This window comes from Podarcis bocagei (genome assembly GCF_964188305.1).
Source record: "Podarcis bocagei genome assembly, chromosome: 3".
NCBI lineage: Eukaryota > Metazoa > Chordata > Lepidosauria > Squamata > Lacertidae > Podarcis > Podarcis bocagei.
In genome coordinates, this window is record NC_138127.1 from 60,883,228 (window position 1) to 60,909,096 (window position 25,869).

The 25,869-nt window shown below is 40.8% G+C and overlaps 1 protein-coding gene across 4 annotated transcripts in view; it reads right to left on the minus strand.

Annotated features, from left to right (window-relative positions):
- Nucleotides 1-841: 841 nt before the first annotated feature.
- TRIM67 (tripartite motif containing 67) overlaps nt 842-25,869 on the minus strand; it is a 39,712-nt gene continuing 14,684 nt past the window's right edge. For 2 of the 4 annotated variants that reach the window (XM_081188219.1, XM_081188218.1), the window contains exons 6-10: nt 20,132-20,289; nt 18,690-18,828; nt 11,821-12,124; nt 4,101-4,263; nt 842-2,650 (exon numbers count right to left, since the gene is read on the minus strand). In XM_081188219.1, coding sequence (XP_081044345.1) covers nt 2,585-2,650; nt 4,101-4,263; nt 11,821-12,124; nt 18,690-18,828; nt 20,132-20,289 — 830 coding nt within the window. In that variant the 3' untranslated portion in view covers nt 842-2,584. The remainder of the gene's footprint in view (nt 2,651-4,100; nt 4,264-11,820; nt 12,125-18,689; nt 18,829-20,131; nt 20,290-25,869) is intronic. The other 2 variants (XM_081188221.1, XM_081188220.1) reach the window with 1 other exon arrangement.

Consider the following 25,869-nt stretch of genomic DNA (forward strand, 5'->3'; position numbering starts at 1 on the left):
TCTTGTGATATATCCATTTCTGGTGTCCTTAATTTCAGACTGCCGGTCAGGGACTGGGTGTCTTTTCTGCTTCCTGGCAAAACATATTCCCCATGCATATAAAACTAGCATATCAGGGAGATGGTTTTAGGTAAGAGGTGGGGAAGGGGTAGTTCATCATATATTGCTCAACTACATCTCCCATCATCCCTGACCATTGGCGATAGTAGCTAAGGCTAATGGGAGTTGGAGTCCAACAGCATTTAGAAAGTTACAGTTTCCCCACCCCTGTTCTATACTAGAGTTTTACCTGGCTCTTTCTGTGGAAGACCATTTCAGCATTCCTCCCCAACTCCTGCAACAACACCTGCATCACCTGGGACTTCTGTTGGCATGTGTTGCTTTTTAACAGGAGGAGAGCATGTGTATTAGCCTAGATGCACATCTAAATGTACAAGGAGTGATAGCATCATTAGAAAGGTAAATAATTGGTAAAATAATACTCTGAAAGAACATATGGTGAAGTTATGTAAGAACTTGATTGAGCAAGGCCTCATCTTCATCCAGACTAAAGTAATGGCTGCATGATGTTGATAATACTAACCATCTCATCACAGACTAGAACATTTGCTACCCTATGGCAGGATTTGAACAATATTTCCTTGCATACATGAAACATGGAACAAGGACTGAGTGCTCCTTCCTCCACCTCTTGAAATCTGCCTTCAGTACTTAGTTCCTGGCTTGGTATTTAACCAGAGTCCTCTATTATGTCTGATCAGAGTAACTGTGACTTAGGACTCAGCTACATAAGTAAAAAAAAAAAAGGAAAAAGGAAAAAAAAGCATTATAAATGTGGTGCTGTAGAGTTCGATTCTTTGGCAATGTGATTTCCCATTATGAGCTTTACAACACATTTTCCAGAAACAGTTTTTTGATGTGTCTAGATCCAGCCTTCATCTCATTAACTAACCAGGTTTAGTATCCTAGTTAATTAATTGTGATTAACCCAGATTTCCCTGGTTCAGACGTACAGTAATGGGGAACTCTGGCTTAATGTCAAACCAATAATTAAGTGCTGAAGCTGGCATAAGGAGAGGAGGGGTAAAGAAAGAAGGAGTAGTCCACTTTGACCATGGTTTATGAAGCCAAGAAAAATTGTCTAAACCTGGCCACTAGACCTCATACTAAATACATATTTGCATTTAAAGTACATCAGGGATAGGTAACTACTAGGATCACAGAAGCAGGGTGGAGAGATGCATCCTTCCTAAAATCATTCCTTTGAAGCTGCTCTTTGAGCTGGGAGCAACTCACCCACCCTGGCTGCCAATGAATAGCACCACATCAGCTCATTTTATTATTTTTTAAGTGTGCTAAATGCACAGACACAGTTAATGTCACATCTAGTTTGGCCCTAAAAACGAAGTTGTTGCTACGTGCTGAGAGATTGACTCAGCTGGCATCTCAGATAGCCATGAAACAACTTCAAAAAGGGCTTAACTGCAATCCAACAAATACTTGTGGAAGAATATGTATGAGTGATAAGTTAAGCAAAGTCCATTTTGCTAGACTGGAAGAAGGAGGATATGAATGGTATATGGTTTAGTGGTTTTGTTAATTAAGTCCTGTTGAATAATAGAATATTGACTAGAAAGGTGGAGTGGGGGACATAGGCAAAAGAAGAGGATCTAAAATCACATAAAGATGTTAAAGATTTATTATTATTTTACTGAGTAGATATGGGATCTCTGCTTTGTTGCCCCACATGTTCTTATCTGTGTTTTAATGAGTGAATCTCTTCCAGAGATCTGCTCTGTTTGCAAATCATTTGATTATATTCTCAACCACAAAGTCACAAATCATGAAGTTACATTAGTGCTGCATGAGCTTCAGTCAAGTGCTGCAAGCAGCTACACCAGTGCAGAGGTCTGGTAGCATTATTCTGCAGCAATCAGTTTGAGGCCTGCAGCATATATTGCTTTAAAAATGGTAAGTCCTTGCTCACAGTGGAATCACTGAGAATTATGCTACTGACCTCAGTGGGATCACAAACAATTTCATTCCTGTTTCATCATGCCCAAATCTGGAGGATGCCTCAGAGGTTACTTAGTCCAAATCCCACCAGTGGGACTGGGTCCTTGATATCCAAACAGTACCTACAGTATTTGGACTGTTATCATCCACATTCAGAGACCGGAATGGAAAGCAATAACAACAATGAATTTAATCCCAGTCTAATCAATGGTGATAAAGTACTTTTCACTTTCTCTGGCATGTGCCACTTGAGTGGCTAAAGGAAAAATGGATGAAAAGGAAAATGAGGCATTTTTTGATATTAAAAAAATCCACTTATGTGATTGACTTTAGATGGGCAGACCAATCAGGTTTCACACACTGCTAATGCACAGGAAATTTGGTGATGCAAGCACTCTCAGAAGGCTGTAACATTTTGAAATGCATGTAGACAAAAAACAGCGTTAGGTTACTTAAGTCTAATAACCAATTCTGATTTTGATCTAAATGACGAATGCTTCGTATATATTTATGCCAAAATCTATTTAGAAAGGTTATAAAATCCAGCTCAGATTTACGTAAGAGGAGCTCAGTTGCTCGGCAGCTTTGGTGGTCTGACAGTCTGAGGTACCTCGAGTCCTGTGTGCAGAGTCACCTGCGAGGAGAAAAAAACGAAAGAAGACTTAGAACTGAAACTTGAAGATGAAGCAGGAAACCTTCAACTATACCATGAGTTTGATAGCATAGGAACTAGTCAACGTGGAAGGGCTTCTCATCAGTTTAAAAAGACAGTTCTGAGCACTTGAAGTTGCCCTTTTGACAAATTAGAACTCCCTCCCTCCCCCTCACAAGTAGACAAGGGGAGCCAACATAATGGTTGGACTCCCAAATCCCATCAGCTCCAGACAGCACAATCGATGGTCAGGGAAGATGGCAGTTGTTAGCCTGTTATATGTGAAGAGCACCACTCTGACTACTGCTGTTCCAGGCAATTGCTAAGTAGAAACATTTTGTGGAATACTTTCACAGCCTTAGTTAGCTATGGAGTCTCCATGCATTGTGTGGAGAAACTCCATAACCTTGCCAGACTAGAGAAGCTCCTTAGCCTCAGGCCTGAAAATGCTGTGTGGGTCAGAAGTTAGTCTAAAGCAGCCTCAGTTAAGGGGGAATTTATACAGGATATATAAAGAGTGTCTGGTAGACCTTTATCTACAGTGGTACCTTGGTTGTCAAACTTAATCCATTCCGGGAGTCTGTTTGACTCCCGGAACTGTTCAAAAACCAAGGCACGGCTTCCAATTTGCTGCAGGAGCTTCCTGCATTCAATCGGAAGCCGTGGAAGCCGCATCGGACGTTTGGCTTCCAAGAACGTTTAAAAAATGGAACACTCACTTCTGTGTTTTCGGCGTTTGGGAGCCAAAATGTACACATACCAAGGCATTCGAGAACCAGCACACGACTGTGTTTCCTTTAACTAGTTAGATTTTCTTCATCCAAAACTTCTGACTTTCATGCAGTTTGTGCCAGTCCACCAACAAATAATACTGTACTACTTGACTGGGCTATTTGGATAAAGGAAATTGTACCACCCATTCTCTGATTTTGATTCTGGTTACTCCCAGACAACCTGGTTTTGTTTTGTTTTATAGCTTTCATCCTGATTTGTTTGCACAAAGTTTGTGGGGAAGTTATATGAAAGGGGCAGGTTTGTTGAAGAAAAGGATCAAATCTGCTTTAATTGTACAACCTACCGTAAGTTTGTCTATTTGCAATTGAATGTGTCAGTAAGCAATTGGATCCCTACAGAAAAATGACCAGAGTTTGAAATGGCTCCAGCTTATACAGAAAGATTGGCAATGTACCTGAAATGTACATGGTGTGGAGTGAGAGCAGAACTTGGGAGACCAGGACTCAAATCTCCACCCAGCCATGAAGCTGACTGGGTGACGGTGGGCCAGTCACCATCTCTTGGCCTAACCCACCTCAAAGAATTGTTATAGGGATAAAATGAGGAGGGGACGAACTATGTATGCTACTAGGAGCTCCTCTGAGGAAAGGTGGGATACCAAAGCAAATAAATAAATCTGTGGGAAAATTAAGTTTACCTGCACGTTTCGGTTGAGGCTTAATGCAGGCATGAAGACACCCTCCACATTTTCAAATGCTGGAGGTCCCTGCTGTTGCCCATTTATGTAAAAGGTCAGGGTGTGCTTGTTGAGGTCGAGAAGAACTCCCACAGTTGCACCTTTTGAAACACCCCCTTCTGTTCTAAGGATCAGAGACAAAAATGCCTATGTTAGCTACATTACCTTGATGTATTGTACTTAATGCAGGAATCTCTTATGAAATCACAGGAAAAGAATGAAATAATCATTACTATTTTGTAGAGTTGAACCTGAAAGAAATATTGGCCCACACTTACCAAATTTCCTAAATTTGAAACTGCTGAACTACAATTTTACAAATCTTGATTTGCAGTGTTGGATATGACCCCACGTAACGCTATTTGGGTTTGAAGTTTGCAGGGCCATCTTTAGCATATGTGCCACCGGGGTGTAAAGATCCACCCAGCGCCCCCAAATTTAGTTTAGCTGCCCCCAAATTAATTTTTATTGAGCTTTTTTGGGGAGGGGGGAAGCCAAAGTTGTTGACCTTCTTTTAGGGGGGGCGAACTCAAAGTTGTTTAGCTTTTGGGGGGGGAATCGCTCACTGTATAACAACGACGCAGCAGAAAAAAATGCTTTTGTTTCCTGACTCGTTGAGAATATTTGACGTGACGGAGGAGGGGGGTGGGGACTTTCGCTCCCTTGCTTTTCACTGCCGCCGATTGAGAGGGACCAGTATACAGTAGGTATACATTTGGTGCCCCCCAGAATTCGGCGCCCGGCTGCCCCGCACCCTTTGGACCCCCGGGTAAAGACCCGGCCCTGGTGGTTTGTAAAACACTGTTGGTGCTTCAATTTCAACCCCTTATTTAAATGCAATGCAAGAAACTAATTTCAAATGCCAGGATTTCTAATTAAAGTTGATACATGTTTCCATGATCAACATTATCTGTATCAAGGGGGTAAAAAGTATAACGTTTTGTGAAAAGAAAATTCTACGCAACTAAGTCATATGTATGCTTTCAAATTTGTATGAAAATGTATGTAAGTGGCAAGGCTACAGAAACAGAAAAGGTCAATTTTAGGGCAACCACAGGGCACCATTCCTTAGAACAGCCCTCAAGCTGTGACAATCAACATCTGCTCTTTGCTCAATCCTGCTAGAAGAAGTTGTACCTGTGGCACATCTGCCTTCCTCAGAATTCTTAAAAATGAACCAAGGCCCTGTTCCCTTCTAAAATAAGATCATTCCAATTTTGTATTATATTAAACTAATACGCAGAGGTATTTGTGTTGTTTCTGTTGTGCTTAATGTTATTATTATTAGTTTTTGATTGAAAGTAAACAGGGAAGAACTACATGCATATGTTTCCAACCGACCTGGCCATCATGAAAATATGTTGCTTAAATGAAATAGGAACTCAAAGGCTATGAGACTAGCTCCTAGTAAATCTGTGTTTGTTACTAATAACTCTTGATAAGGTGACAGGAACAGCTGCTTAAACGGCAGGATCAAACTATGCTTATGGATTCAGCCAACTACTACATGCAAGACTGATTTGACATTACGGTAATGTGTTTTTCCTCAGGGAAGGTAGGCTAGCCCAACACTATGGCGTATAGAACCACTGAGCCAGAAATTTCCTGAATATGTGCATTGACCACACACACTTATGCTTTGTTAATGTCACTGGAGTTTTGCAACAGAATTACATCCTGACATGCAAGGCATAATCTTAGCATCAGTTTCAAGCAAATCTACAGCCAAAAGGGAAAACAAAACTCTTCTGGTTCTCTGTGAAGTTGACTAACAATTTCTAACTCATATGAAAAATGTCATGAGTGACATAGTATTTGCTTAAATTCAACATCAATGGAAGTTGAATGTAAAAACATGTATTCTGCAGGGGGAATAATTGTTATTAACCAGCTTTGAAAAGAAGCTATATCAGCCTCCTTCTTTAGCAGAATACATAGGGACATCGAAATATAATCTTAAATTTCAATTCAAAGTGTTGGTGCTGAGCTTCAAAGCCCTAAACGGTCTTGACCCAGTATACCTGAAGGAGCGTATCCACCCCCATTGTTCAGCCCAGACACTGAGGTCCAGCTCCGAGGGCCTTCTGGTGGTTCCCTCACTGTGAGAAGTGAGGTTCCAGGGAACCAGGCAGAGGGCCTTCTTGGTAGTGGCGCCCACCCTGTGGAACGCTCTCCTATCAGATGTCAAGGAAATAAAAAACTATCTGACTTTTAAAAGACATCTGAAGGCAGCCCTATTTAGGGAAGTTTTTAATGTTTGAAGTTTTATTGTGTTTCTAATATTCCGTTGTGAGCTGCCCAGAGTGGCTAGGGAAACTCAGCCAGATGGGCAGGGTATAAATAAATTATTATTATTATTTTATTATTATTATCCAAACTATTGGTCCATCCATGTCAGTATTGTCTACTCTGACTGGCAGCAGCTCTCCAAGATTTCAGACAGGGAATCTCTGCCAGTCCTACCTGTAGATCAGGCATGGCCAAACTTGGCCCTCCAGATGTTTTGGGACTAAAACTCCCATCATCCCTAGCTAATGGGACCAGAGGTCAGGGATGATGGGAATTGTACTCCCAAAACATCTGGAGGGCTAACTTTGGTCATGCCTGCTGTAGATGCTGGGGAATTAACGCAGGATCTTCTGCATGTAAAGCAGATGCTCTACTACTGAGGTATGGCTTTTCACTCTTCAATGGATACAGGAGAGTGAAGAAAACAACACACATATTTAAACAAGTTTGACTACTGTTGGAACAGTTATGCATAACATCATTATAAAAAGAGGAGAGGACCACTAAGTAAACTAAGTAAACAATGGGTTGGAAAGGCATAGTTAAAGGGTGAGTAGTATGTCACTAAGGGATGCGGGTGGTGCTGTGGGTTAAACCACAAAGCCTAGGATTTGCTGATCAGAAGGTCAGCGGTTCGAATCCCCACGACGGGGTGAGCTCCCGTTGTTCGGTCCCTGCTCCTGCCAACCTAGCAGTTCGAAAGCACGTCAAAGTGCAAGTAGATAAATAGGTACCACTGTGGCAGGAAGGTAAACGGCGTTTCTGTGCACTGCTCTGGTTCGCCTGAAGCGGCTTAGTCATGCTGGCCTCATGACCCGGAAGCTGTATGTCAGCTCCCTTGGCCAATAAAGCAAGATGAGCGCTGCAACCCCAGAGTCGTCCGCGACTGGACCTAATGGTCAGGGGTCCCTTTACCTTTATTATGTCACTAGATCAATTTAAATGAAACTATTGTGTAGTACTGAAGTCCTGCAAGGATGCACCTTTGTTTGACATTTTTTATTATTGTCTTCCTTGAATAAAGAAATTAGGAGAGGTGGGGGGAGGGGAAAGTACCATTGAATAAATAGGACTCCAGCCATGCTTCTCTGTCTCCAAGCCCTTATTCATAACACTAAGTCTTAGGGGATTGTGCAATGTTTATGGTAAATTACTATGATCACAAGGGAGGATTTTAAGACTACTTTCCATTAGCATAAGAGGGAATGTGAAGTAATAATTACATCAGGATTAAGAGCGATTGTGAAACAAGTATTGTAAACTACTATAATTACGGTAACATTTGTGCATTAATCAGTGTGTGGTTCTTTTGCGAAATATCATTGTAGTAATATTCTTTGGTTGAAATATCAGGTGATAAAGTTCACCGATGTGATGAATGGTGAAACATTAATTTTAATGAGCACACATGTCAAATACATTTTGATCTTCAGTGGTTTCAATTTTTTTCAATTAAGTGACAATGGTTTTGATCTTAAGTTTATTTAGTAAAGTTTGCAGGGGGTAGTTTTCTGCCCCCTCTTGCCACCTGATGCTGTGGACAAGCAACTTGTGAGAGTCTAGACCCTCCCTCAACAACATGGGATAGGACAGGGAGGTCTACTGGAAGGGGGGCGGGTTCACCCAAAATTGGACAGAGCCTTGTTAAGGAAGTAAACAAGATAAAAAATTATAACATATCCTACAATTTTGACATTTGTATTTACCGTATGTATGACATTGTACTGACAGCTCAGAATCCTTTGGTAATAGATTTATTAATTGCAGTAAAAACTGTAAATAACAGAAACTGATTAATACCAAATACTCCCACCATAAAGTAGTGGCTGGCAAAGGTAGGACAAACCACTCAGCTGTCTAGATTGGGTGAAACTGTCGGACTGAAAGATCGTAAGCAAATAAGGGGGGGGGGTGCTAAGAGCATCCCATGGCTGCTAGAAGCAAAAATTATGGTCTTGACATTAATGTATTTAGTTGCTTCTGTCTGATCACTGTTTTGTGATATTCTGTAATTTATCTTGAGTAAAGGCAATAGCACTCAATTTGTATATTTATAATAATATAATATAATATAATATAATATAATATAATATAATATAATAATATAATATAATATAATTTTAAAATGAATAATAATCTGAAAAAGTATTTCCCTTCTGTGTCCTCCACAGAATAGCTTTTTATTAAGCTTTGGTGATATTTCATAAAATAGATTGTGTGCCTATAATCCAGTATGCCTGAGAATACATTAATAAAGTAGGTTTCTAGGGCAATGAGTGAGTGCTGCCATTTTGTCGCAACACAACATGGCCTGAAAGCAGCACAGTGTTCTAAATTTAGTAGAGATTAACATTATTTCCTCTTTAAATCTAATCAGGGTTTTAAAGGGGCAGATATCTGAGCCTTTGATGTGTTTTTTTTTGGGGGGGGGAAACATTACTCTTGGCAGGTTTAAAATTATTCTGAGAAAAGAAATGGAAACATGCTCGTTGTCTTTAGGAACTTTTGAGCAGATCTCAAGCCTATTTTTCCATCCTATAAATGGGTTGCAAACTGATAAGAAACCCTTCAAGCCATTCATCCTACTTTCTCTCCAGTATTTGTGACCCTGCTATGCCAGTGTAATATGCAATATGCAGGTTGTCTAAAATAAATGCAATTAATCTATCTGTTTCTGAGCTGTGGATCATAAGTCTTGGGCTCATGAAAGAAGGGACCAGGATGGCATTTCATTTCCACCTCACACGTTAAACATATGCTAAAGTTCTGGATCTAGTGGAATTCCATTCCTGAAATATAGAATCAGCATTCCAGGGCTAGTAGAGGGGGGAAAGGCTGGAGTTAATCATAGCTAAGCTGCTTGGCTCAACAACAAGGAAATGAATAATAGACAGGATTTGATAGAATGGTAAGGATCCCCAAGCAAGCTTTATTGATTATTTTTTGTGTGGGTACTGTGGGCAGAGAAGCTGGACAAGAGCTTGGGTTTGGTGAAATCAAAGTCAAGTCTTTATCAGGCTACTGGTGTAGCATAGTGCTCAGGAAAGTGAACTACAAGTCTAGGAGACCCTGGCTTGATTCTCAGCTCTGCCATAAATTCACTAGATGGCCTTAGAAAAACCAATTTCCCGCAGTCTTAAGTACTATCATCTGCAGTATAGGGGGCTGATAGCACTAACCTTACAGGGTTGTAGTAAGGACTGCAACTAGATAATCTATGTGATGGGCGTAGAATACTTGAAAGTGTCACATATAAATGGTAAATATGAGCTGCTGCTGCTGCTGCTGCTGCTGTTGTTTAGCAGGGCTATCCTTATTTTCTCCCTTTACATCAATTTTTCGTTATGTTCTAAGACAATGTTAAGTGATTCACAGTTTCTCCATTCAAATCTTAGGTGTCACATTATTTTCTCCACATTTTAAAATGGGCATAGCAAAGATGGATAAAATCCCAGCATGCAGCAGGAAAGATTACAAAAAACCTTATTGAGAAGAATGCCACAGGAAGCGTTTAAATTTGTGAAGCACTAATTCAGACACTGCACTGAGAAGCTTCTCCTTTAGCAGGATCTAGCAATGCCATCGCTGATCCAGCTGTGGGAGGGATGTTTTTAATGGATTTCTCAGTCTTCTTGGTTTTAACGTCTCTACTCTATGTGGGGTTTATTGACTATTTGTTTGGCTGTAGGTCACTTTGGGTTGCCCTGGGCAAGATAAAGCAACTGACCATTTTAATAAATAAACAAAGAAACAATGCCTGAACCTCGCTGCAGATTTTACCACCACTGAGAGCCTTTCTTTGACTCTTTATAGCAGCACAAGCAAAATTGTACCTTGACCTCTGTGCAGATAGTCATTCCACACATGGATGTGCGTGTGGTGTACGCATGTTCAGGAACACAGACGCTGACCACACCCCCTTGCCATGCTCAGTCTCCATGCACTGGGCAACCACTCTAATCAGGGAGTGGTTATGTGCATCCATGCCAACATGTGCAGGCTCTGAATTTATAGTTCATACCCTCAGTTTGCCAAGGATACAAATTGTGTGTACATAGCCTATGCACTTTTATGCAAATATCATCTCCAACATAAGGGAGTCAGGCGTATGAGGTGGGGAGGCCAACAGACATGTTTCTGCCACACACACAAGGCCTCACTTGCCCACCTGCTTTCCCTGCTTAGGTATAACATGCAAACCAACATTTATTGTAAAGAGGATAATATATAGCCTTTATAATGATCTTCAAATATCTGAAAGTTTCCAGAACTAAGATGGAGCACAGTTTTTCCACTGGCACAGAAATTAGCAGCCAACTTACACAACGCCTCTAAATATGGGTTGGCTCAGTCTACGTAGCAGTTCAGATTCTGAGGAAATCATCACCAGGTTGCTTCACCATGTGCCCTTTCCTCATAGGGGAGTTGCTCCATCCCATTGATCAACTGGATAGCCATCTTTTGAACCTTTTCCAACTTTACAATACAGTGGAACCTTGGTTCCCAAACTTAATCCATTCCAGGAGTCCGTTCGACTCCCAAAACGGTTCAGGAACCAAGGTGAGGCTTCTGATTGGCTGCAGGAGCTTCTTGCGGCCAATTGGAAGCCACAGAAGCCACATCGGATGTTCGGCTTCCAAAAAAAATGTTCATTTGGGAGCAGGAATTTTTGGCTCCCAAGGGGTTTGGGAGCTGAGGTTCCACTGGATCTTTTTTGTGGTGAGGTGAGGTGAAGTGACCAGAAATATATTCAGTATTCCAAATGTATAATGCAATTTTCACTATTATGCACATTTATACATACATTTTACCCTGGTATATGCATTTTTGAGTACATTATTTTGCTGGAGAACTGCATTGGAAAATCTAGAGAAGTGCAGATTTCAAAGGATGACTGTGTTTCAGTTCATGTATTTTTTCAGAAACTGTGAATTAGGCAAGTTTGTGTTTAAGTGGGAAATGAATCAGATTTCTGCCCCATCCACACTTCCAAAATTAGAACTTGGTTGAAGAGAAAAATGATTGGAGTAGAGACTGTCTTGAGGTAATATTTTGGTGGGGAAGTTTAGTACACGCCACTTGGGTGTCCTTATTGTCACTCTCCTCTCCATTCGCTGATTTATATGTGATTGAAGCAGGCCCAGGTTTAAATTAAGTGGCTGCTCATATTGCATCTAGCTTGGTCCATAGATGCCATAAAAAATAATGAAGTTATAATGTCAACAAATGTCAGCAGAACTACACAGCAATAAGCTTCTGATTTATGGGGAAAGTTTGCAATGTCTAGAATTGAAATGCTGGAAGGGTTCCCAAAAGCCCTCTCTCTTGAGAAGTGACTTCCTCAGGGGGGAAAGTTCCACATGCACATGAGAAAATGTCTTTGGATGCTTACCGATTGGTGTGAGAATTGCAGTGCATGAACCAGCTGCGGTTGTTGTCAACGTACATAGCCCATGCCTTGTCATCCTTTCCTAGCATCATGTCCTTGACGACGTTGATTCTAGCAATTCCAAAGGCTGGATCTGGATGGTTATCGTAACGGTCTACATGCAGTTCCCAATAGTGGATTCCCTTTGAGAAAGCTGCTGTGCCCAGGATGACGCGGTCATCATAGCTACTGCAAGTAGCAGTCTGGTTGTCGTTTGAAAGGACTATGTCCCGATGGGCTGAAGAGGGATCAAATGTAAACCAGGCCACTATTGAGAAAGAAAGTGCAGACGGATTAGAAGGATGCCACAAAAGGCACTGGTTTGTTACACCCTATCTTGGAAAAGTAGCACTGGATTAGCAGGTGAAGAAGAGAGATTGTGGCCTGGCTACCCTGAGTTCCATGATGGAAGACAGGTAGGATACAAATGTACTAAGTCCAAGCAACTCTTTTCCTTCTGGGAAACCTTCCAGGGCCACATGCCACTGGTAGTTTGAGTCAATGGCAAAAGAGGGCAAAGCAACAGAGCATACGCCTCAACTGTCCCACTTTAAGCGGGACATCCTGGTATTACAGAAACCATCCCAGCTTCTGACTCTATCCTGGGTTGTCCCGTTTGACTCCCACGAGAGTGCAGCCCCAAAAGACACCCATTCTGGGAAGCTGGGTTCTCGCACAAGTCACCTGGCTCCCGTTGAGAGTGGGCCCCCCCAAAGACATGTGTTTTGGGGGACTGCAGCCCCCAAAGTCGTGTGTTCCAATTTTTCCTCTGTGGCACGTTGGACGGTATGACAAAGTGCACTTTTGCACTGGAGTCTAGTTCTTACACAGACCTCTCTCTATCCTCTATCCAGGCAAGCAAGAAGCAGGATCAAAATCCAATGACATTTTGCTGCCAGGCAAAAAGGAGTAATAGTAATAGTAATTTATTATTTGGAGGGGGTGCAAAGCAGGGGAGGGGAGAGGGGCTGTGGCTGGGGGTGTCTTTGGGAGAGTCGCAAAGGCCAGGTAGACAAGTCCAGGAGGCACCTTTGGCTCCTAGGCTTGAGGATCCCTATCCCTGCAGTAAATAAATAAATCACATTTAATTTCCATTGATTTCAGTAACTGAGAGCTAAGGATGTTATGCTGAAGCCCATACAGACAACCAATCTATTCAACTATATACCTCAACATAAGTTGGTCTCTTTTATCACCTTCGTCAAGTGATAAGGAGAATTTTTATTACACATCAACTGCCAATGTATGGTAATATGCATGATAATATGTACAACAAAATGGTTTCTTATATTTATTAATTTATTGCATTTATATCCCACCTTCCCCCCCCACCGGGAGCAAATCTAGTGATGAAAATGTGTGGCATTACATGACATCATTGTGAAATATTGCATGACATCATTGTGCTGCAGATTTCCCTGTTCTTACTCTGATTTCATTGGCCGGTTCTTGTGAAGCCACAGAAATTCACAATGTGGTAGCTTCATTCTATATCACTACCAGAAAGAATTAAGAGTTAAGGCTTCTGTTTCTGGCAGCAGCTACACATCTGCTAGAATGTCTAATTCTAGCCTTAGCAACTAGCTTTGTTGTACGACACTGAACATCCCGGTTGAGGTACATAAATAACAAATAGGCAAATCTTCATCTTCTCACAATCCAAAATTGTTCATCTTGGGAATTTAGCTGCAACTTATCCCTTCGCTCAGGCTTGCATATTTTGCTCTATCAGTGGCCAGGTTGATTACAAATTATGATCATCTGAAGACTTTTTTAAAAAAGAAAAGAGATTCTTGGGAACAAATGGTTTTTCCTGACATAGTTTGGCAACATGAATATGAAGAGAGGATGAGGACCGACGTGGAGAAAAGAGTGATCTGGGATGCAAGTAAAGCGGTTATGAGAGGATTTTTGATTCAACAAAATTCAATAAAGAGGAAAAAACAAAATGAGAAAAAAGAGAAGATCTTGGAAATGATAAAAGAAGGAGAGAGGAAATTAAGAACAAAACCAAAGTCTCAGGACATTTTAAGAGAGATCAAGTTATATCAAACTCAATATATGGAATTGATGAACCAAGAGATTGAATGGAAGATAAAGCAAATGAAGCAAAAAACTTTTGAATCAGCAAATAAATGTGGTAAACTTTTGGCATGGCAATTGAAGAAAAGGCAGAAACTAAATACAGTTACAAGCCTAGAGGTGGAGGGAAAGAACATATCTAAACCCAATGAAATCAGAAATTGCTTTTTAAGTTATTTCAAAAAACTCTACACTCAAGGCCCGCAAAATGAAGAAGATATAGACAAATTCCTTGGAAGATATGGATTACAAAACATCTCTCAGCAAAGTAAGATGGACCTGAACCAGAGAATCTCAGAACAAGAGATAGAGGCTGCCATTCAGAATATGCAACTGGGTAAATCTCCGGGACCAGATGGACTGACTTCTAGATACTACAAATCGCTGAAGGAATGGTTGATTCAACCATTAAGAGAAGTTTGTAATGAGATTCTTGAAGGAAAAAGGGCACCTGAATCGTGGAAAGAGGCATATATTTCACTCATACCAAAGTCAGAGACTGAAAAGACCCAACTCAAGAACTACCGCCCAATATCATTGCTCAATGTGGATTACAAAATTTTTGCAGACATTTTGGCAAAAAGACTCAAAAGAGTTTTGATGGAGATGATTCATAAGGACCAAGCAGGCTTTCTCCCTAAAAGACACCTGGCAGACAATGTAAGGAATGTTATAGACATTCTGGAAAAGCTAGAGGTGAATATAAACACTAAAGCAGTATTGATCTTTGTGGACGCGGAGAAAGCCTTCGACAATATTTCTTGGAGTTTTATGAAGAAGAACCTTCATAGGATGGGGGTAGGCCGGGGTTTTGAGAATGGTATGGCTGCAATATACTCTGAACAAAAAGCCAAACTGATTGTAAATAATGTTGTGACTGAGGAACTTAAGATAGAAAAAGGAACACGACAGGGGTGCCCGATTTCCCCATTACTCTTTATTTCAGTTCTGGAGGTGTTGCTGAATATGATAAGAAATGACCAGCAGGTTAAAGGTGTGCAGGTCGGAGCTAAACATTACAAGTTAAGAGCGTTCGCAGATGACTTAGTATTGACTTTGCAAGAGCCAAACACTAGCACGAAAAAGGTATTAGAAATAATACAACAGTTTGGCCAGGTAGCTGGATTTAAGTTGAACAAGCTAAAAACCAAAGTTTTAGGGAAAAACCTAACAGATATGGAAAAGGAGAAATTTCAAGAGGAAACAGGTTTGACTGTGGTCAAGAAGGTCAAATATCTAGGGGTTTATCTAACATCCAAGAATCAGAATTTGTATAAGGACAATTATGAAAAATGTTGGTCAGAAATTAAAAAAGATTTAGAAATATGGTCAAATTTGAAACTGTCAATGCTAGGCCGAATTGCAGTAATTAAAATGAATGTATTGCCTAGAATGCTATTTTTGTTTCAGACCTTGCAGATTATTGATAAGATGGAATGTTTTAAGAGGTGGCACAAAGATATTTCGAAATTTGTCTGGCAGGGCAAAAAGCCCCGAATTAAATTTAAAATATTGACAGATGCTAAAGAAAGAGGGGGCTTTGCCCTGCCGGACCTAAAATTGTATTATGAGGCAGCAGCTTTTTGCTGGCTCAAAGAATGGATGCTCCTCGAGAATACAGACATCTTGGATCTGGAAGGTTTCAATAACGCTTTTGGTTGGCATGCATATCTTTGGTATGATAAAGTTAACAGTGTCTTCAAAAATCACATTGTCAGAAAAGCATTGTTTAATGTTTGGATAAGATATAAAGATCTATTGGAAAACAAAACCCCTAGATGGGTGTCACCAGTGGAGGCTAATGCAGTGAAAAAACTCAATATGGAGGTCGGATGGCCGAAGTATTGGGAAATTTTAGAACAGGATGGAGATAAGTTCAAATTACAAAGTCAGGAGAAATTGAAGCATAAAGTGGAAAATTGGTTCCAATATCGTCAAATAATGGAATTTTTTAAACAGGACAGGAAAGTCGGCTTCCAGGTGGAAAAATCAAAATTAGAAACCGAATTGTTAGAACCCAATACTAAGAATTTATCTAGAATGTACAACTTGTTGTTGAAATGGAACACACAGGATGAAACAGTTAAATCGGCTATGATTAAGTGGGCTCAGGATGTTGGACATAACATTATGTCAGCTGACTGGGAATGGTTATGGAACACCGGTATAAAATTTACGGCATGTAATGCCTTAAAGGAAAACATTATGAAAATGGTATACAGGTGGTACATGACCCCAGTCAAGCTGGCAAAAATCTATCATTTGCCCGATAACAAATGTTGGAAGTGTAAAGAGACTGAAGGTACTTTTTATCACCTTTGGTGGACATGCCCGAAGATTAAGGCCTTCTGGGAAATGATCTATAATGAAATGAAAAAGGTGCTTAAATGTACCTTTTCTAAAAAACCAGAGGCCTTCCTCTTGGGCATTGTCGGCCAATTGGTGACAAAGAAAGATAGAGCTTTTTTCATGTATGCCACAACAGCAGCAAGAATACTTATCGCAAAGTATTGGAAGACACAGGACCTACCCACTTTGGAAGAATGGCAGATGAAAGTGATGGACTACATGACATTGGCCGAGATGACAGGCAGAATCCGTGACCAACGAAAAGAGACGGTAGAAGAAGAATGGAGAAAATTTAAAAGCTATCTTAAGGACTACTATAAACTTAATGAATGTTAAAATGTCGTAGTTTCCAGAAACAAAGGGGTACAGGGACATAAGGTCAGAGTGTAAGAGAGGACTAAGATGATAGAGATTGGAAAGTAATAACTGGGAGTTGCTAGTTGAATTATGGACATTGGGATGCAGAGAGGGGGGGTATGGGGAAGTCCTAGAAAGGAAGTTTATGAAAATATGTTTGAAACTATACGTGTATGTTTGTCATTTTTAATGTTTGTCTGTTTTTCTCAAAAATGTTGTAAAACCAATAAAAATTTTATAAAAAAAAAAATGAATATGAAGAGAGGATGAGATTAACATGTGTTTTGTGATTCATGACAGTTAAGTATCATTAATCAATATTAATTTCTTTGGTTGCCCATATGGATAGCAAGTGTAATTACAGAGAACCGAAGCCTGAATTAACATCCATATTTTATAAGACATTGCTAGGAAATTATTTCCACAGAGAGAAAATGTAATTAAGCTCTGGAATTCATCATTGATATATAATTAGGGAAAGGGGGCTGTAAAAGCAATGGACATCTCCATTTTCTACAGAAGTAGCTTCTAGCTTTTAGGTGCCAATAGTTCAAGGGTCTATGTACAGTTTTCAGTTCCATAAACTTCATCATCTTTCTAGTTTCACAGGACCACTTTTCCCCTCACCCTGTTTCAAATGGTGTTAAACATTAAGAGTTTAAAGCATTAGTTAATAAGGTAGTGAAATTAACTGATTTCCCACAATGAAAAATGATATTTATTTATTTATTTATTTATTTATTTATTTATTTATTTATTATTAAAAACCCCACACAATATTTTCTACAAACTATGTGTGTGCCACACAATACTCCTTTTCTCACTAACCCTGAGTGGGCCACTTTGACAGGTGGGTGGGGCTGCTACCTATCAATTGCATGGTGTCATATGACTTTACAAAAGAAGAATCAGCAACACACTATGAAACTGAACAAAAATATTCATCTGTACGTCCTGCTTGAACAAGCTGCATCTTGAAAACGAACAAAATGATGAAAAGAAGAATCTACACTGTTCCTGATTTTTCCTTTCCAGCTCTAATTCAATGCTTTTTGAATTTGATGCTTTTTCTGTTGTTTAATGATGGTTAAAAAGTTCAAAGATTTACTGAGATTTAGTTCAGTCAATATTTTGGTCTGGCCCTGGACATATTCAAAGCATTAACTGTGGGATAACCAACCTAATATACACGATACACTTAAATCTAATTAGCACATGAAGGGGTTAATGCTATAGAGTAATCTGCCCTGCCAGGCTTTGCTCGGTCACTCTACCTCTCCTTGGGCGGAGAGCCTACTGTTGTATTTCATTCTACCAGAAAAACGTGTAAAGAGGGGTGAGCTGGTTGCTCCAAGCTCTGACTGCATTATTGTGTTCCTACTGTAACTTGGCCAAGTTTCACTGCCTGTGTTTTCTGAATGCTGTATTGAAAAGCAGATGAATTTGACCTTTGGAGAGTTTATAAGTAAACTTATCAAACATGTGATCTTCTTCTATGCTGGGGAAGTGCGGAACTTTGGAAGAGGGGAGTTTTAGAACTCACGACGATATATTTTAAAGGTCTAACAGCCTATATTTCTATGCTTTACTTTGCTGCATATTTTGTGATTTTAAATCCCTGCTGGGGTTCTTTCACCAAAGAGTACTGGGTATCCAGGGAATTCTCCTTTTATACCTATTTTTTCCTTGCCAACTAACATTAATAGGTCTATCAAATTGTGGGACATTCTCAGTCCATGTTAGAGCAAAGTACAAAGTGTGAAAGCACCTACATAAATGCAGTGATGCTTATGGAGGCTGAGCAAGACCAATCTTAATTAGGTTTCACTGTAACCAAGTTTCCTGTCACCTAATTGCGTGCTGTTGACCCACACAGCACACCAACAGCTTCTATTCATACACAGCAAGGCCCAGCAGTTCATGTGGACTCTATAACTGAGTTGGAAACAGTTGTTCCGAAAACTACCAGAATCTCAAAGCTTCCATAGATTTTAGACAAAGAGAAATCTTTAGAAGTAACTTTACATATCTTTAAAGTTACTCACCATCAGAAGTCTGTAAAACAACAGTCTTGCTATAAGGGCCCACTCCTGATGAATTAAAGGCTTTGACTCTTGCATTGTATGTACTGTTGAAATGAAGGCCATCAATAGTGCATAGGGTCTCCTTACCAACATACACTTCCTAGACAAGGAGAAAGGCAGCAACTGAGTTCACCAAATTCTTCTTAACCTGGGATCTTTCCTAATAAGACCCTTCCAAGTAAACCGCATGTAATTTCTTGTTGCAAAACAATTAATTTCAGCAATGTTGTGACCATGCAAGGAGAATTTGCAGTACTAGGGGGCTTGCCCCTGCTTGCACCACTTGCCAGTCCAATCTCCCTCTCTCCCTAAGCCCCATCCCCTTAGATTAGGGAAGGGAATCTTTTTTTTGGTTTCGTGGACCCCATCATTATCTGGATTGGCTATCTGACTGGTGCCTAAAAACAGAGAATGATCACACCCTGGCAAGACATTCCACAAACAGCAAGCCAGCACTGAAAAACATGATTCATATCATCACCCTCTGCTCTATAGTTTGTTAAGGATGCTCTGTCAGGGGGTCCCAGGATTGTTTGGAGGAAGCTGTGACCATTAAAGTGGTATAATTGTCCTTTTAATATAGCCAAAATTGGCTAAAATGTATAGAAAGAGAGACAGAAAATGTTGGAAATGTAAAGAAGTAGACGGGGACTGTTTTCATATGTGGTGGACTTGTGACAAGGGAATCAATCTACAATGAACTTGAAAAGATATTCAAGTACACTTTTCCCAAAAGACCAGAAGCATTTTTGCTAGGTCTAGTGGGAAGAGAGATTAAAATAAAAGATCAGAATTTGTTTATGTATGTCACAACCACCACAAGAACTCTACTGGCCCAAAAATGGAAAACACAAGATTTACCAACCATCCAGGAGTGGCAGGTGAAGATGACAGATTTTGTGGAACTTGCCAAATTGACAGGGAAAATCCGGACCCAAGAGGACCAGAGATACTATAACAATTGGAGTAAATTCATTGAATATTTAAAGGAGAACCATAAAAGCTTAAAGACACTAGCAGGACTGGAATAATACCTTCAATGTAATAGTAGGGATATGAGAATAATATATGCAATAAGATTGTGATGTATATACCAGCTACGGGGAGGGAGGGAAGTCAAGGCTCGGTGAAGTCAAAGGGATTATATTGTGATAATAAGAATTGTTGGGGAAAGATCATATGAAGAAAATAATAAAAAATTATTTGGGGGGGGGAAATTGTCCTTTTAATATATGATGTGGATGTGACCTTATTCTTCTGTCATGGGGAAGGGAATGGTCCTCTTCAGGGACTGGTTAAGACTGGATTGAAAAGATTTTCAATTTGATACGAAACGCCAGTAGGCAATACAAGCAGTTGTTTAAGGATGCCAAACATAAATCAACGAGGAACGAAGGTCTCACTCGGAATTGGCCACCGTCTCCGTCATCGAGTTCCAAGATGTAACCCTCCACTGGGTTATGGCTAAAAGGTGGCATCCTCCAGGCGAGGGTCACACTGTTGTTTCGAGTGCAGCACTTCTCCAGCTGCAGGAGTGGGACTGGCGGCACTGAAACAGAAACTAAGCACCGATTAGTGCAACTCTGCCCTCACCCGTGTGACAAGCAGCAAAATCCACACATATCGCAACTGGCATTGCAGTTGCAGCTCTCTTGGCACTTAACACTCAGGGGAACATTTCTGGAGCAACAATCCCGAGGATTGCAGTTTTATGACCAATTAACACTGCTTTGTGTTTGTTTGTTTTTAACCATAAGGAATATCCATATCTGGGAAAGCGGTGAACAGTGAATCTTTGGCAAAGTCACCATCTGATTACTTCACTGAACATCCAGTTTGTTCAAGATCCCACCTCTCAACTCATCTCTTGGCTTTCTTTTCTTTTATTTTATTTTCTTTTATTTTCTTTATTTGGAAGCAGAATGGTTATCCATAGCCTGAACACAGAATAATGCAATTGGGCATTGGTGTGCATTCGGCACTCACTATTCACCTAGGGGACGTGGGTGGCGCTGTGGGTTAAACCACAGAGCCTAGGGCTTGCCGATCAGAAGGTCGGCGGTTCGAATCCCCACGACGGGGTGAGCTCCCATTGCTCAGTCCCTGCTCCTGCCAACCTAGCATTTCAAAAGCACGTCAAAGTGCAAGTAGATAAATAGGTACCGCTCCGGCAGGAAGGTAAACACCGTTTCCGTGCGCTGCTCTGGTTTGGCAGAAGCAGCTTAGTCGTGCTGGCCACATGATCCGGAAGCTGTACGCCGGCTCCCTCGGCCAATAAAGTGAGATGAGCGCCACAACCCCAGAGTCGGCCACGAATGGACCTAATGGTCAGGGGTCCCTTTACCTTTATTCACCTAGAACCTGCATCTCTATAATTGAACCATACATTCTTCTACTAAAGACTAATGTTCTTGTGTTATTAACTTTTATTTTACTTCTGCTCATAACTGTTGCAGCACTTTATCTCTGAAACCCTTGCTTTTACTGATTGGCTGAAGGGAAAATGTCACCTTGGTTGATATTAACTAGGCTGGCATTTCGATTGGTATAAATCAGATTTGTGTAACCCACAGGCCACATATGCCCTCTAACTTCCCACATGGTGATATAGTGGAGCATTCTTTCTGCCCCAAGGTAAAAGGTGCTGCGTCAAATGTGTATCATATGTCTATTGACAAAATTCTCACTACAAAAGAGTTTAGGGATTTAATGTAAATACCTGTAGGTGACATTCCAGTTAAGCTTGCCATCTACAGTGGACTCAGCTATACAGCTGCAAATAAAACGTTTTAAGTGTGTTTTAAGTGCAATATACAATGTGACACTAGATGGCGTGGTGAGCCTTATGGAAAATTCAATGTATTTTTTAAAAAACCCTTTTTCAAAAAAAGCATTTTCAGAGTGGTTTTGATATGTGTCTAGATTCCACCAGACAGGATTTCTATTCCTGCAAGAATTCTGTGGCTGAAATTTTGTAGTTTAACCTTTGAAGCAGAGCCAGCAGAGCACAATGCATGAGGCAACACATGGGCAGGAAAGCATCTGGTGACATACGAGTAGAGCCAATGAGTGGAGAGCAATGTTTGGAATAGGGTGTGGCCAGCACAGAAATCCGCACTAGGTGGAGTGCCATCAAAACTCAGCCAGGATGGAGACATGTTAGAAGTGATGCATTTGAGGATTTTGTAATACAGCAGAGGGAATCTGTGTGACAGATGGCTGTTTGGACACCAATACAAAACTATTACTAGAAAGCTAAGTATGGGTACAAACATTAAGAGTCCCAATTATAGAAGCTGAAGGAAGTGCTGAAATTCAAATGGTCTGAAAAGGATAGATATGGAATGTACTTCAAACACCAGCAGTGATAGCTCCTAGAGCTGGAATAAACAGTAATATGTATACACCTTTGGACCACACCATCAAGGCCGAGGGGGGGGGGTGTCTACATTGGCTCCCAGTACATTTCCGGACACAATTCAAAGTGTTGGTGCTGACCTTTAAAGCCCTAAATGGCCTCAGTCCAGTATACCTGAAGGAGTGTCTCCACCCCCCATCGTTCAGCACTGAGGTCCAGCGCCGAGGGCCTTCTGGCAGTTCCCTCACTGCGAGAAGCGAAATTACAGGGAACCAGGCAGAGGGCCTTCTCGGTCGTGGGGCCCGCCCTATGGAACACCCTCCCATCAGATGTCAAAGAAATAAACAACTATCTGACTTTTAGAAGACATCTGAAGGCAGCCCTGTTTAGGGAAGCTTTTAATATTTGATGAATTATTGTATTTTGATATTTTGCAGGAAGCCGCTCAGAGTGGCTGGGGAAACCCAGCCAGATGGGTGGGGTATAAATAAATACCAGTAAATTATTGTTATTGTTATTGTTATTGTTATTGTTATTGTTATTGTTATTGTTATTGTTATTGTTATTGTTATTGTTATGTGGGCAGCCCAGGACCTCCATATACACTGCCCAGGCTTGCATCCAAGGGAAACTCACTTCAGTGCTGTTACACAGTGGTTTGACTTCATCCACAGAGCTGTACTCCATCGTCTCGCGAGGAAGATGGATGACAACAACAGTATATAGGTTCAGTTTGAAGAGCAGGCCCAGAACATAAGACTTAATAAGGACAGGCAGAACTATGCTGGCTCCCCTGGCCATGTGACAAGGTATAAGTCAGCTGGTGGGGCACATAATGCTGTCTAGACATTTGGGTAAAAAAATTCAGCCTGCAAGCTCTTTAGCAGAGATGCTGCCTCGAGAGGTGCATGAAGTTCTGGGTGGTGTTCAACTAAAGTTTACTCAAGAGTTAGACCCATTGAAATTAATGAACATAGAAGTCAAAGAATCATAGAGGTGGAAGGGATTCCAAGGGTCATCTAGTCCAACCCCTGCAATGCAGGAATCCTACCCACAGCCATCCCTGGGTGGGCTTGAACCACCAACTTTCTGGTTAACAGCCAGACACACTGAGCCATTGTGCCACCTGATGCACATGACCACGTTACAGCCATTAATGTCAGTTGGTTTACTCTGAGTAATTTTTTTTACTATCACCCAAGGTTTGGAAGCCTAGCCAGTAAGAGTCCCAGTTTTGAAATCTTTGGTGCCTTACAGCTAGTAAAATAGCTACTGTGAATATCTACAGTATCAATAGGTTGTGAATATCTACAGTAGCTGTTTTAAGAATTATGTTACTAATAGGTAATAATTCAAGATTTCTCTAACATAACATTACTAATTAATCTGTTCCTAGAGCAATGCTAAAGAAGCTCTTCTTTTCTGTATTATTGATGAAATTATACTTTTGGAGAGGAAGAGTTATTTCACCAATGGCAAGAAATGCACACACATTTTAATACAGTCTGATCCTCATTTTCCTTCTCCTTAGTAGAAAACATAGCATAGCTAAGGGCAGACATTCATCTCTCAGTAAGGTTGAATAAGGACAGAAGCTTGTTAAAAGCATTTCATGACTTCATTCTGCCATTTATAATAATCCACCATTTAAATATATATTATTCATTTAAGCTTAAAGTTGTCCTAGTACAACATAGACATCCCTGGACAGCCTAACTACTAGAAAACCATCACAGAACATCTGCACCCATTCCTGTCCCCTGGTTTCTTCATTCTAACTTCCCAGACAACTCACATTCCACCCAAGCTTTTTGTACAAATTGCACGTACAAAATTGCAACTGCCTTGCCATAGAAACCCAACTCACTGCACCCATGATTACCACGCTCGCCAAGAGAGAGTGATGAGAAGAGGCAGGCATCTAAGACGTCTTTACCCCACTACCTATGGAGCCTTTTGGATACTTGGTGTGTCCTTTTCAGAAAGCATCCACTAAACTCAGGAACTGCACATATGGGTTTTTTTAAAAAGGAAAACAGCCCATGCAGGCAATAGCTTGTGAATCCAAGAGCTGGAAGTGGCAAATTTAACATCTCTGCTGCTTTGGCCCTTAGAGGTAGCCAGCTTCAGACCGAGAAGGCAGCAGCACTGGGAGAGAGATGGACACACATACCAACATAATATGGGGCAAATTGGATATAGATGGTTTGTCACTGAAGAAAGGAAGCACAGCATCCCTCTTTATGCCTAAACATACAAGAAGACACCTGTTATAATGGAAATATTACAGTCCAAATTCTTGCCCTGGCAAATAAGGTAAAGGTAAAGGGACCCCTGACCATTAGGTCCAGTCATGGCTGACTCTGGGGTTGTGGTGCTCATCTCGCTTTACTGGCCGAGGGAGCCGGCGTACAGCTTCCGGGTCATGTGGGCAAGGAAATGCCGTTTACCTTCCCGCCGAAGCGGTACCTATTTATCTACTTGCACTTTGACGTGCTTTCAAACTGCTAGGTTGGCAGGAGCAGGGACCGAACAACGGGAGCTCACCCCATTGCGGGGATTCGAACCACCGACCTTCTGATCGGCAAGCCCTAGGCTCTGTAGTTTAACCCACAGCGCCATCCGCGTCCCTTAGTTCACTGGCAAATAGAAGCTATCAAATAATAATAAAATACATCCAAATTGAGACCAGGTTCTTTTGCAATTATACAATCTAAGAGAGACTTCACCTTAAATTCTCCTCATCTGCATATTCTTTTCTGGGTTTTTAAATTTTTGATGTTGCAATTTGCTGATGTTCTTTCAGTGGCTTCATTAATATAACCCATTTAGTTTAGGAAACAATACCCTTTTGGGGAGCATATTTTTGCCTTTAACTACTTTCCTAAATTCAAGCATTTTTCTGTTGTTCCTCAAGGATTTAGTTGTCAAATTAACTGACCTAATTGCTTTAGATTGAGCCTTTAGAGTTCAGAATTAAGCCAACTGAAATCAAATGAGCTTTGGATGAACAAGGATAAAAATGTACCAATGATTCTTGTAAAGATGAACAGTGCTGGTAACATCATTTACCTATGAACCATGCAATTCCTTCCAGCAGAAATCTCCTAGCAGTCTTCTGTGGTGCATCAAAGGAAATTGACCCATTGTTGTCTTTCATTTGATTTCATTTTTGTTTGTCCCTCTTTGTTCCTGTGCTGATCTTTGGGCACTTGCAATATGCACATTCCCATAAAAAGCAGCTCAAAAGAATCATCAGGCTGGAGCAGCCACTCATGAGTAGCTTTCATCCTAAGTAGGGGCTCTAGCATGCTCTTCCAAGCAGCAGAATTGCAAGAACAATCTTTCTGTGCAATGCCTGTTCAGAATGCCAAAAGGGACACTGAAGAGAAGCTGGTAGGTTTTGCTGAGGCATTCACTCTCTTTGGACAAAATACAAATGGAGCATCATATAACCGAGGGGGATAAATTACAGAAAGGTGCAGGCTGCACCAGCTGATCGAATGTCCTCCTGGGACATAGCCTCCAAGGGCCACAGTCCTTAGGGTTCTGAATTCACACCTTCATTGTTTTAGCATATGCTGGCTCAAATGGGATAAATCAGGGACAAGTTAACGCAATAGAATTTACCTATCAAATGATACACCAGCTCAAAGAGCTGTTATTATTTGTTTATTTCATAAAATTGGTACACCACTTGATTATAAAGAAAATTGTTGTCACATTACCCTAAGGTCCCAGTGCTGGTTACAACATTGCTTATACAGTTACAATGTGTCTATG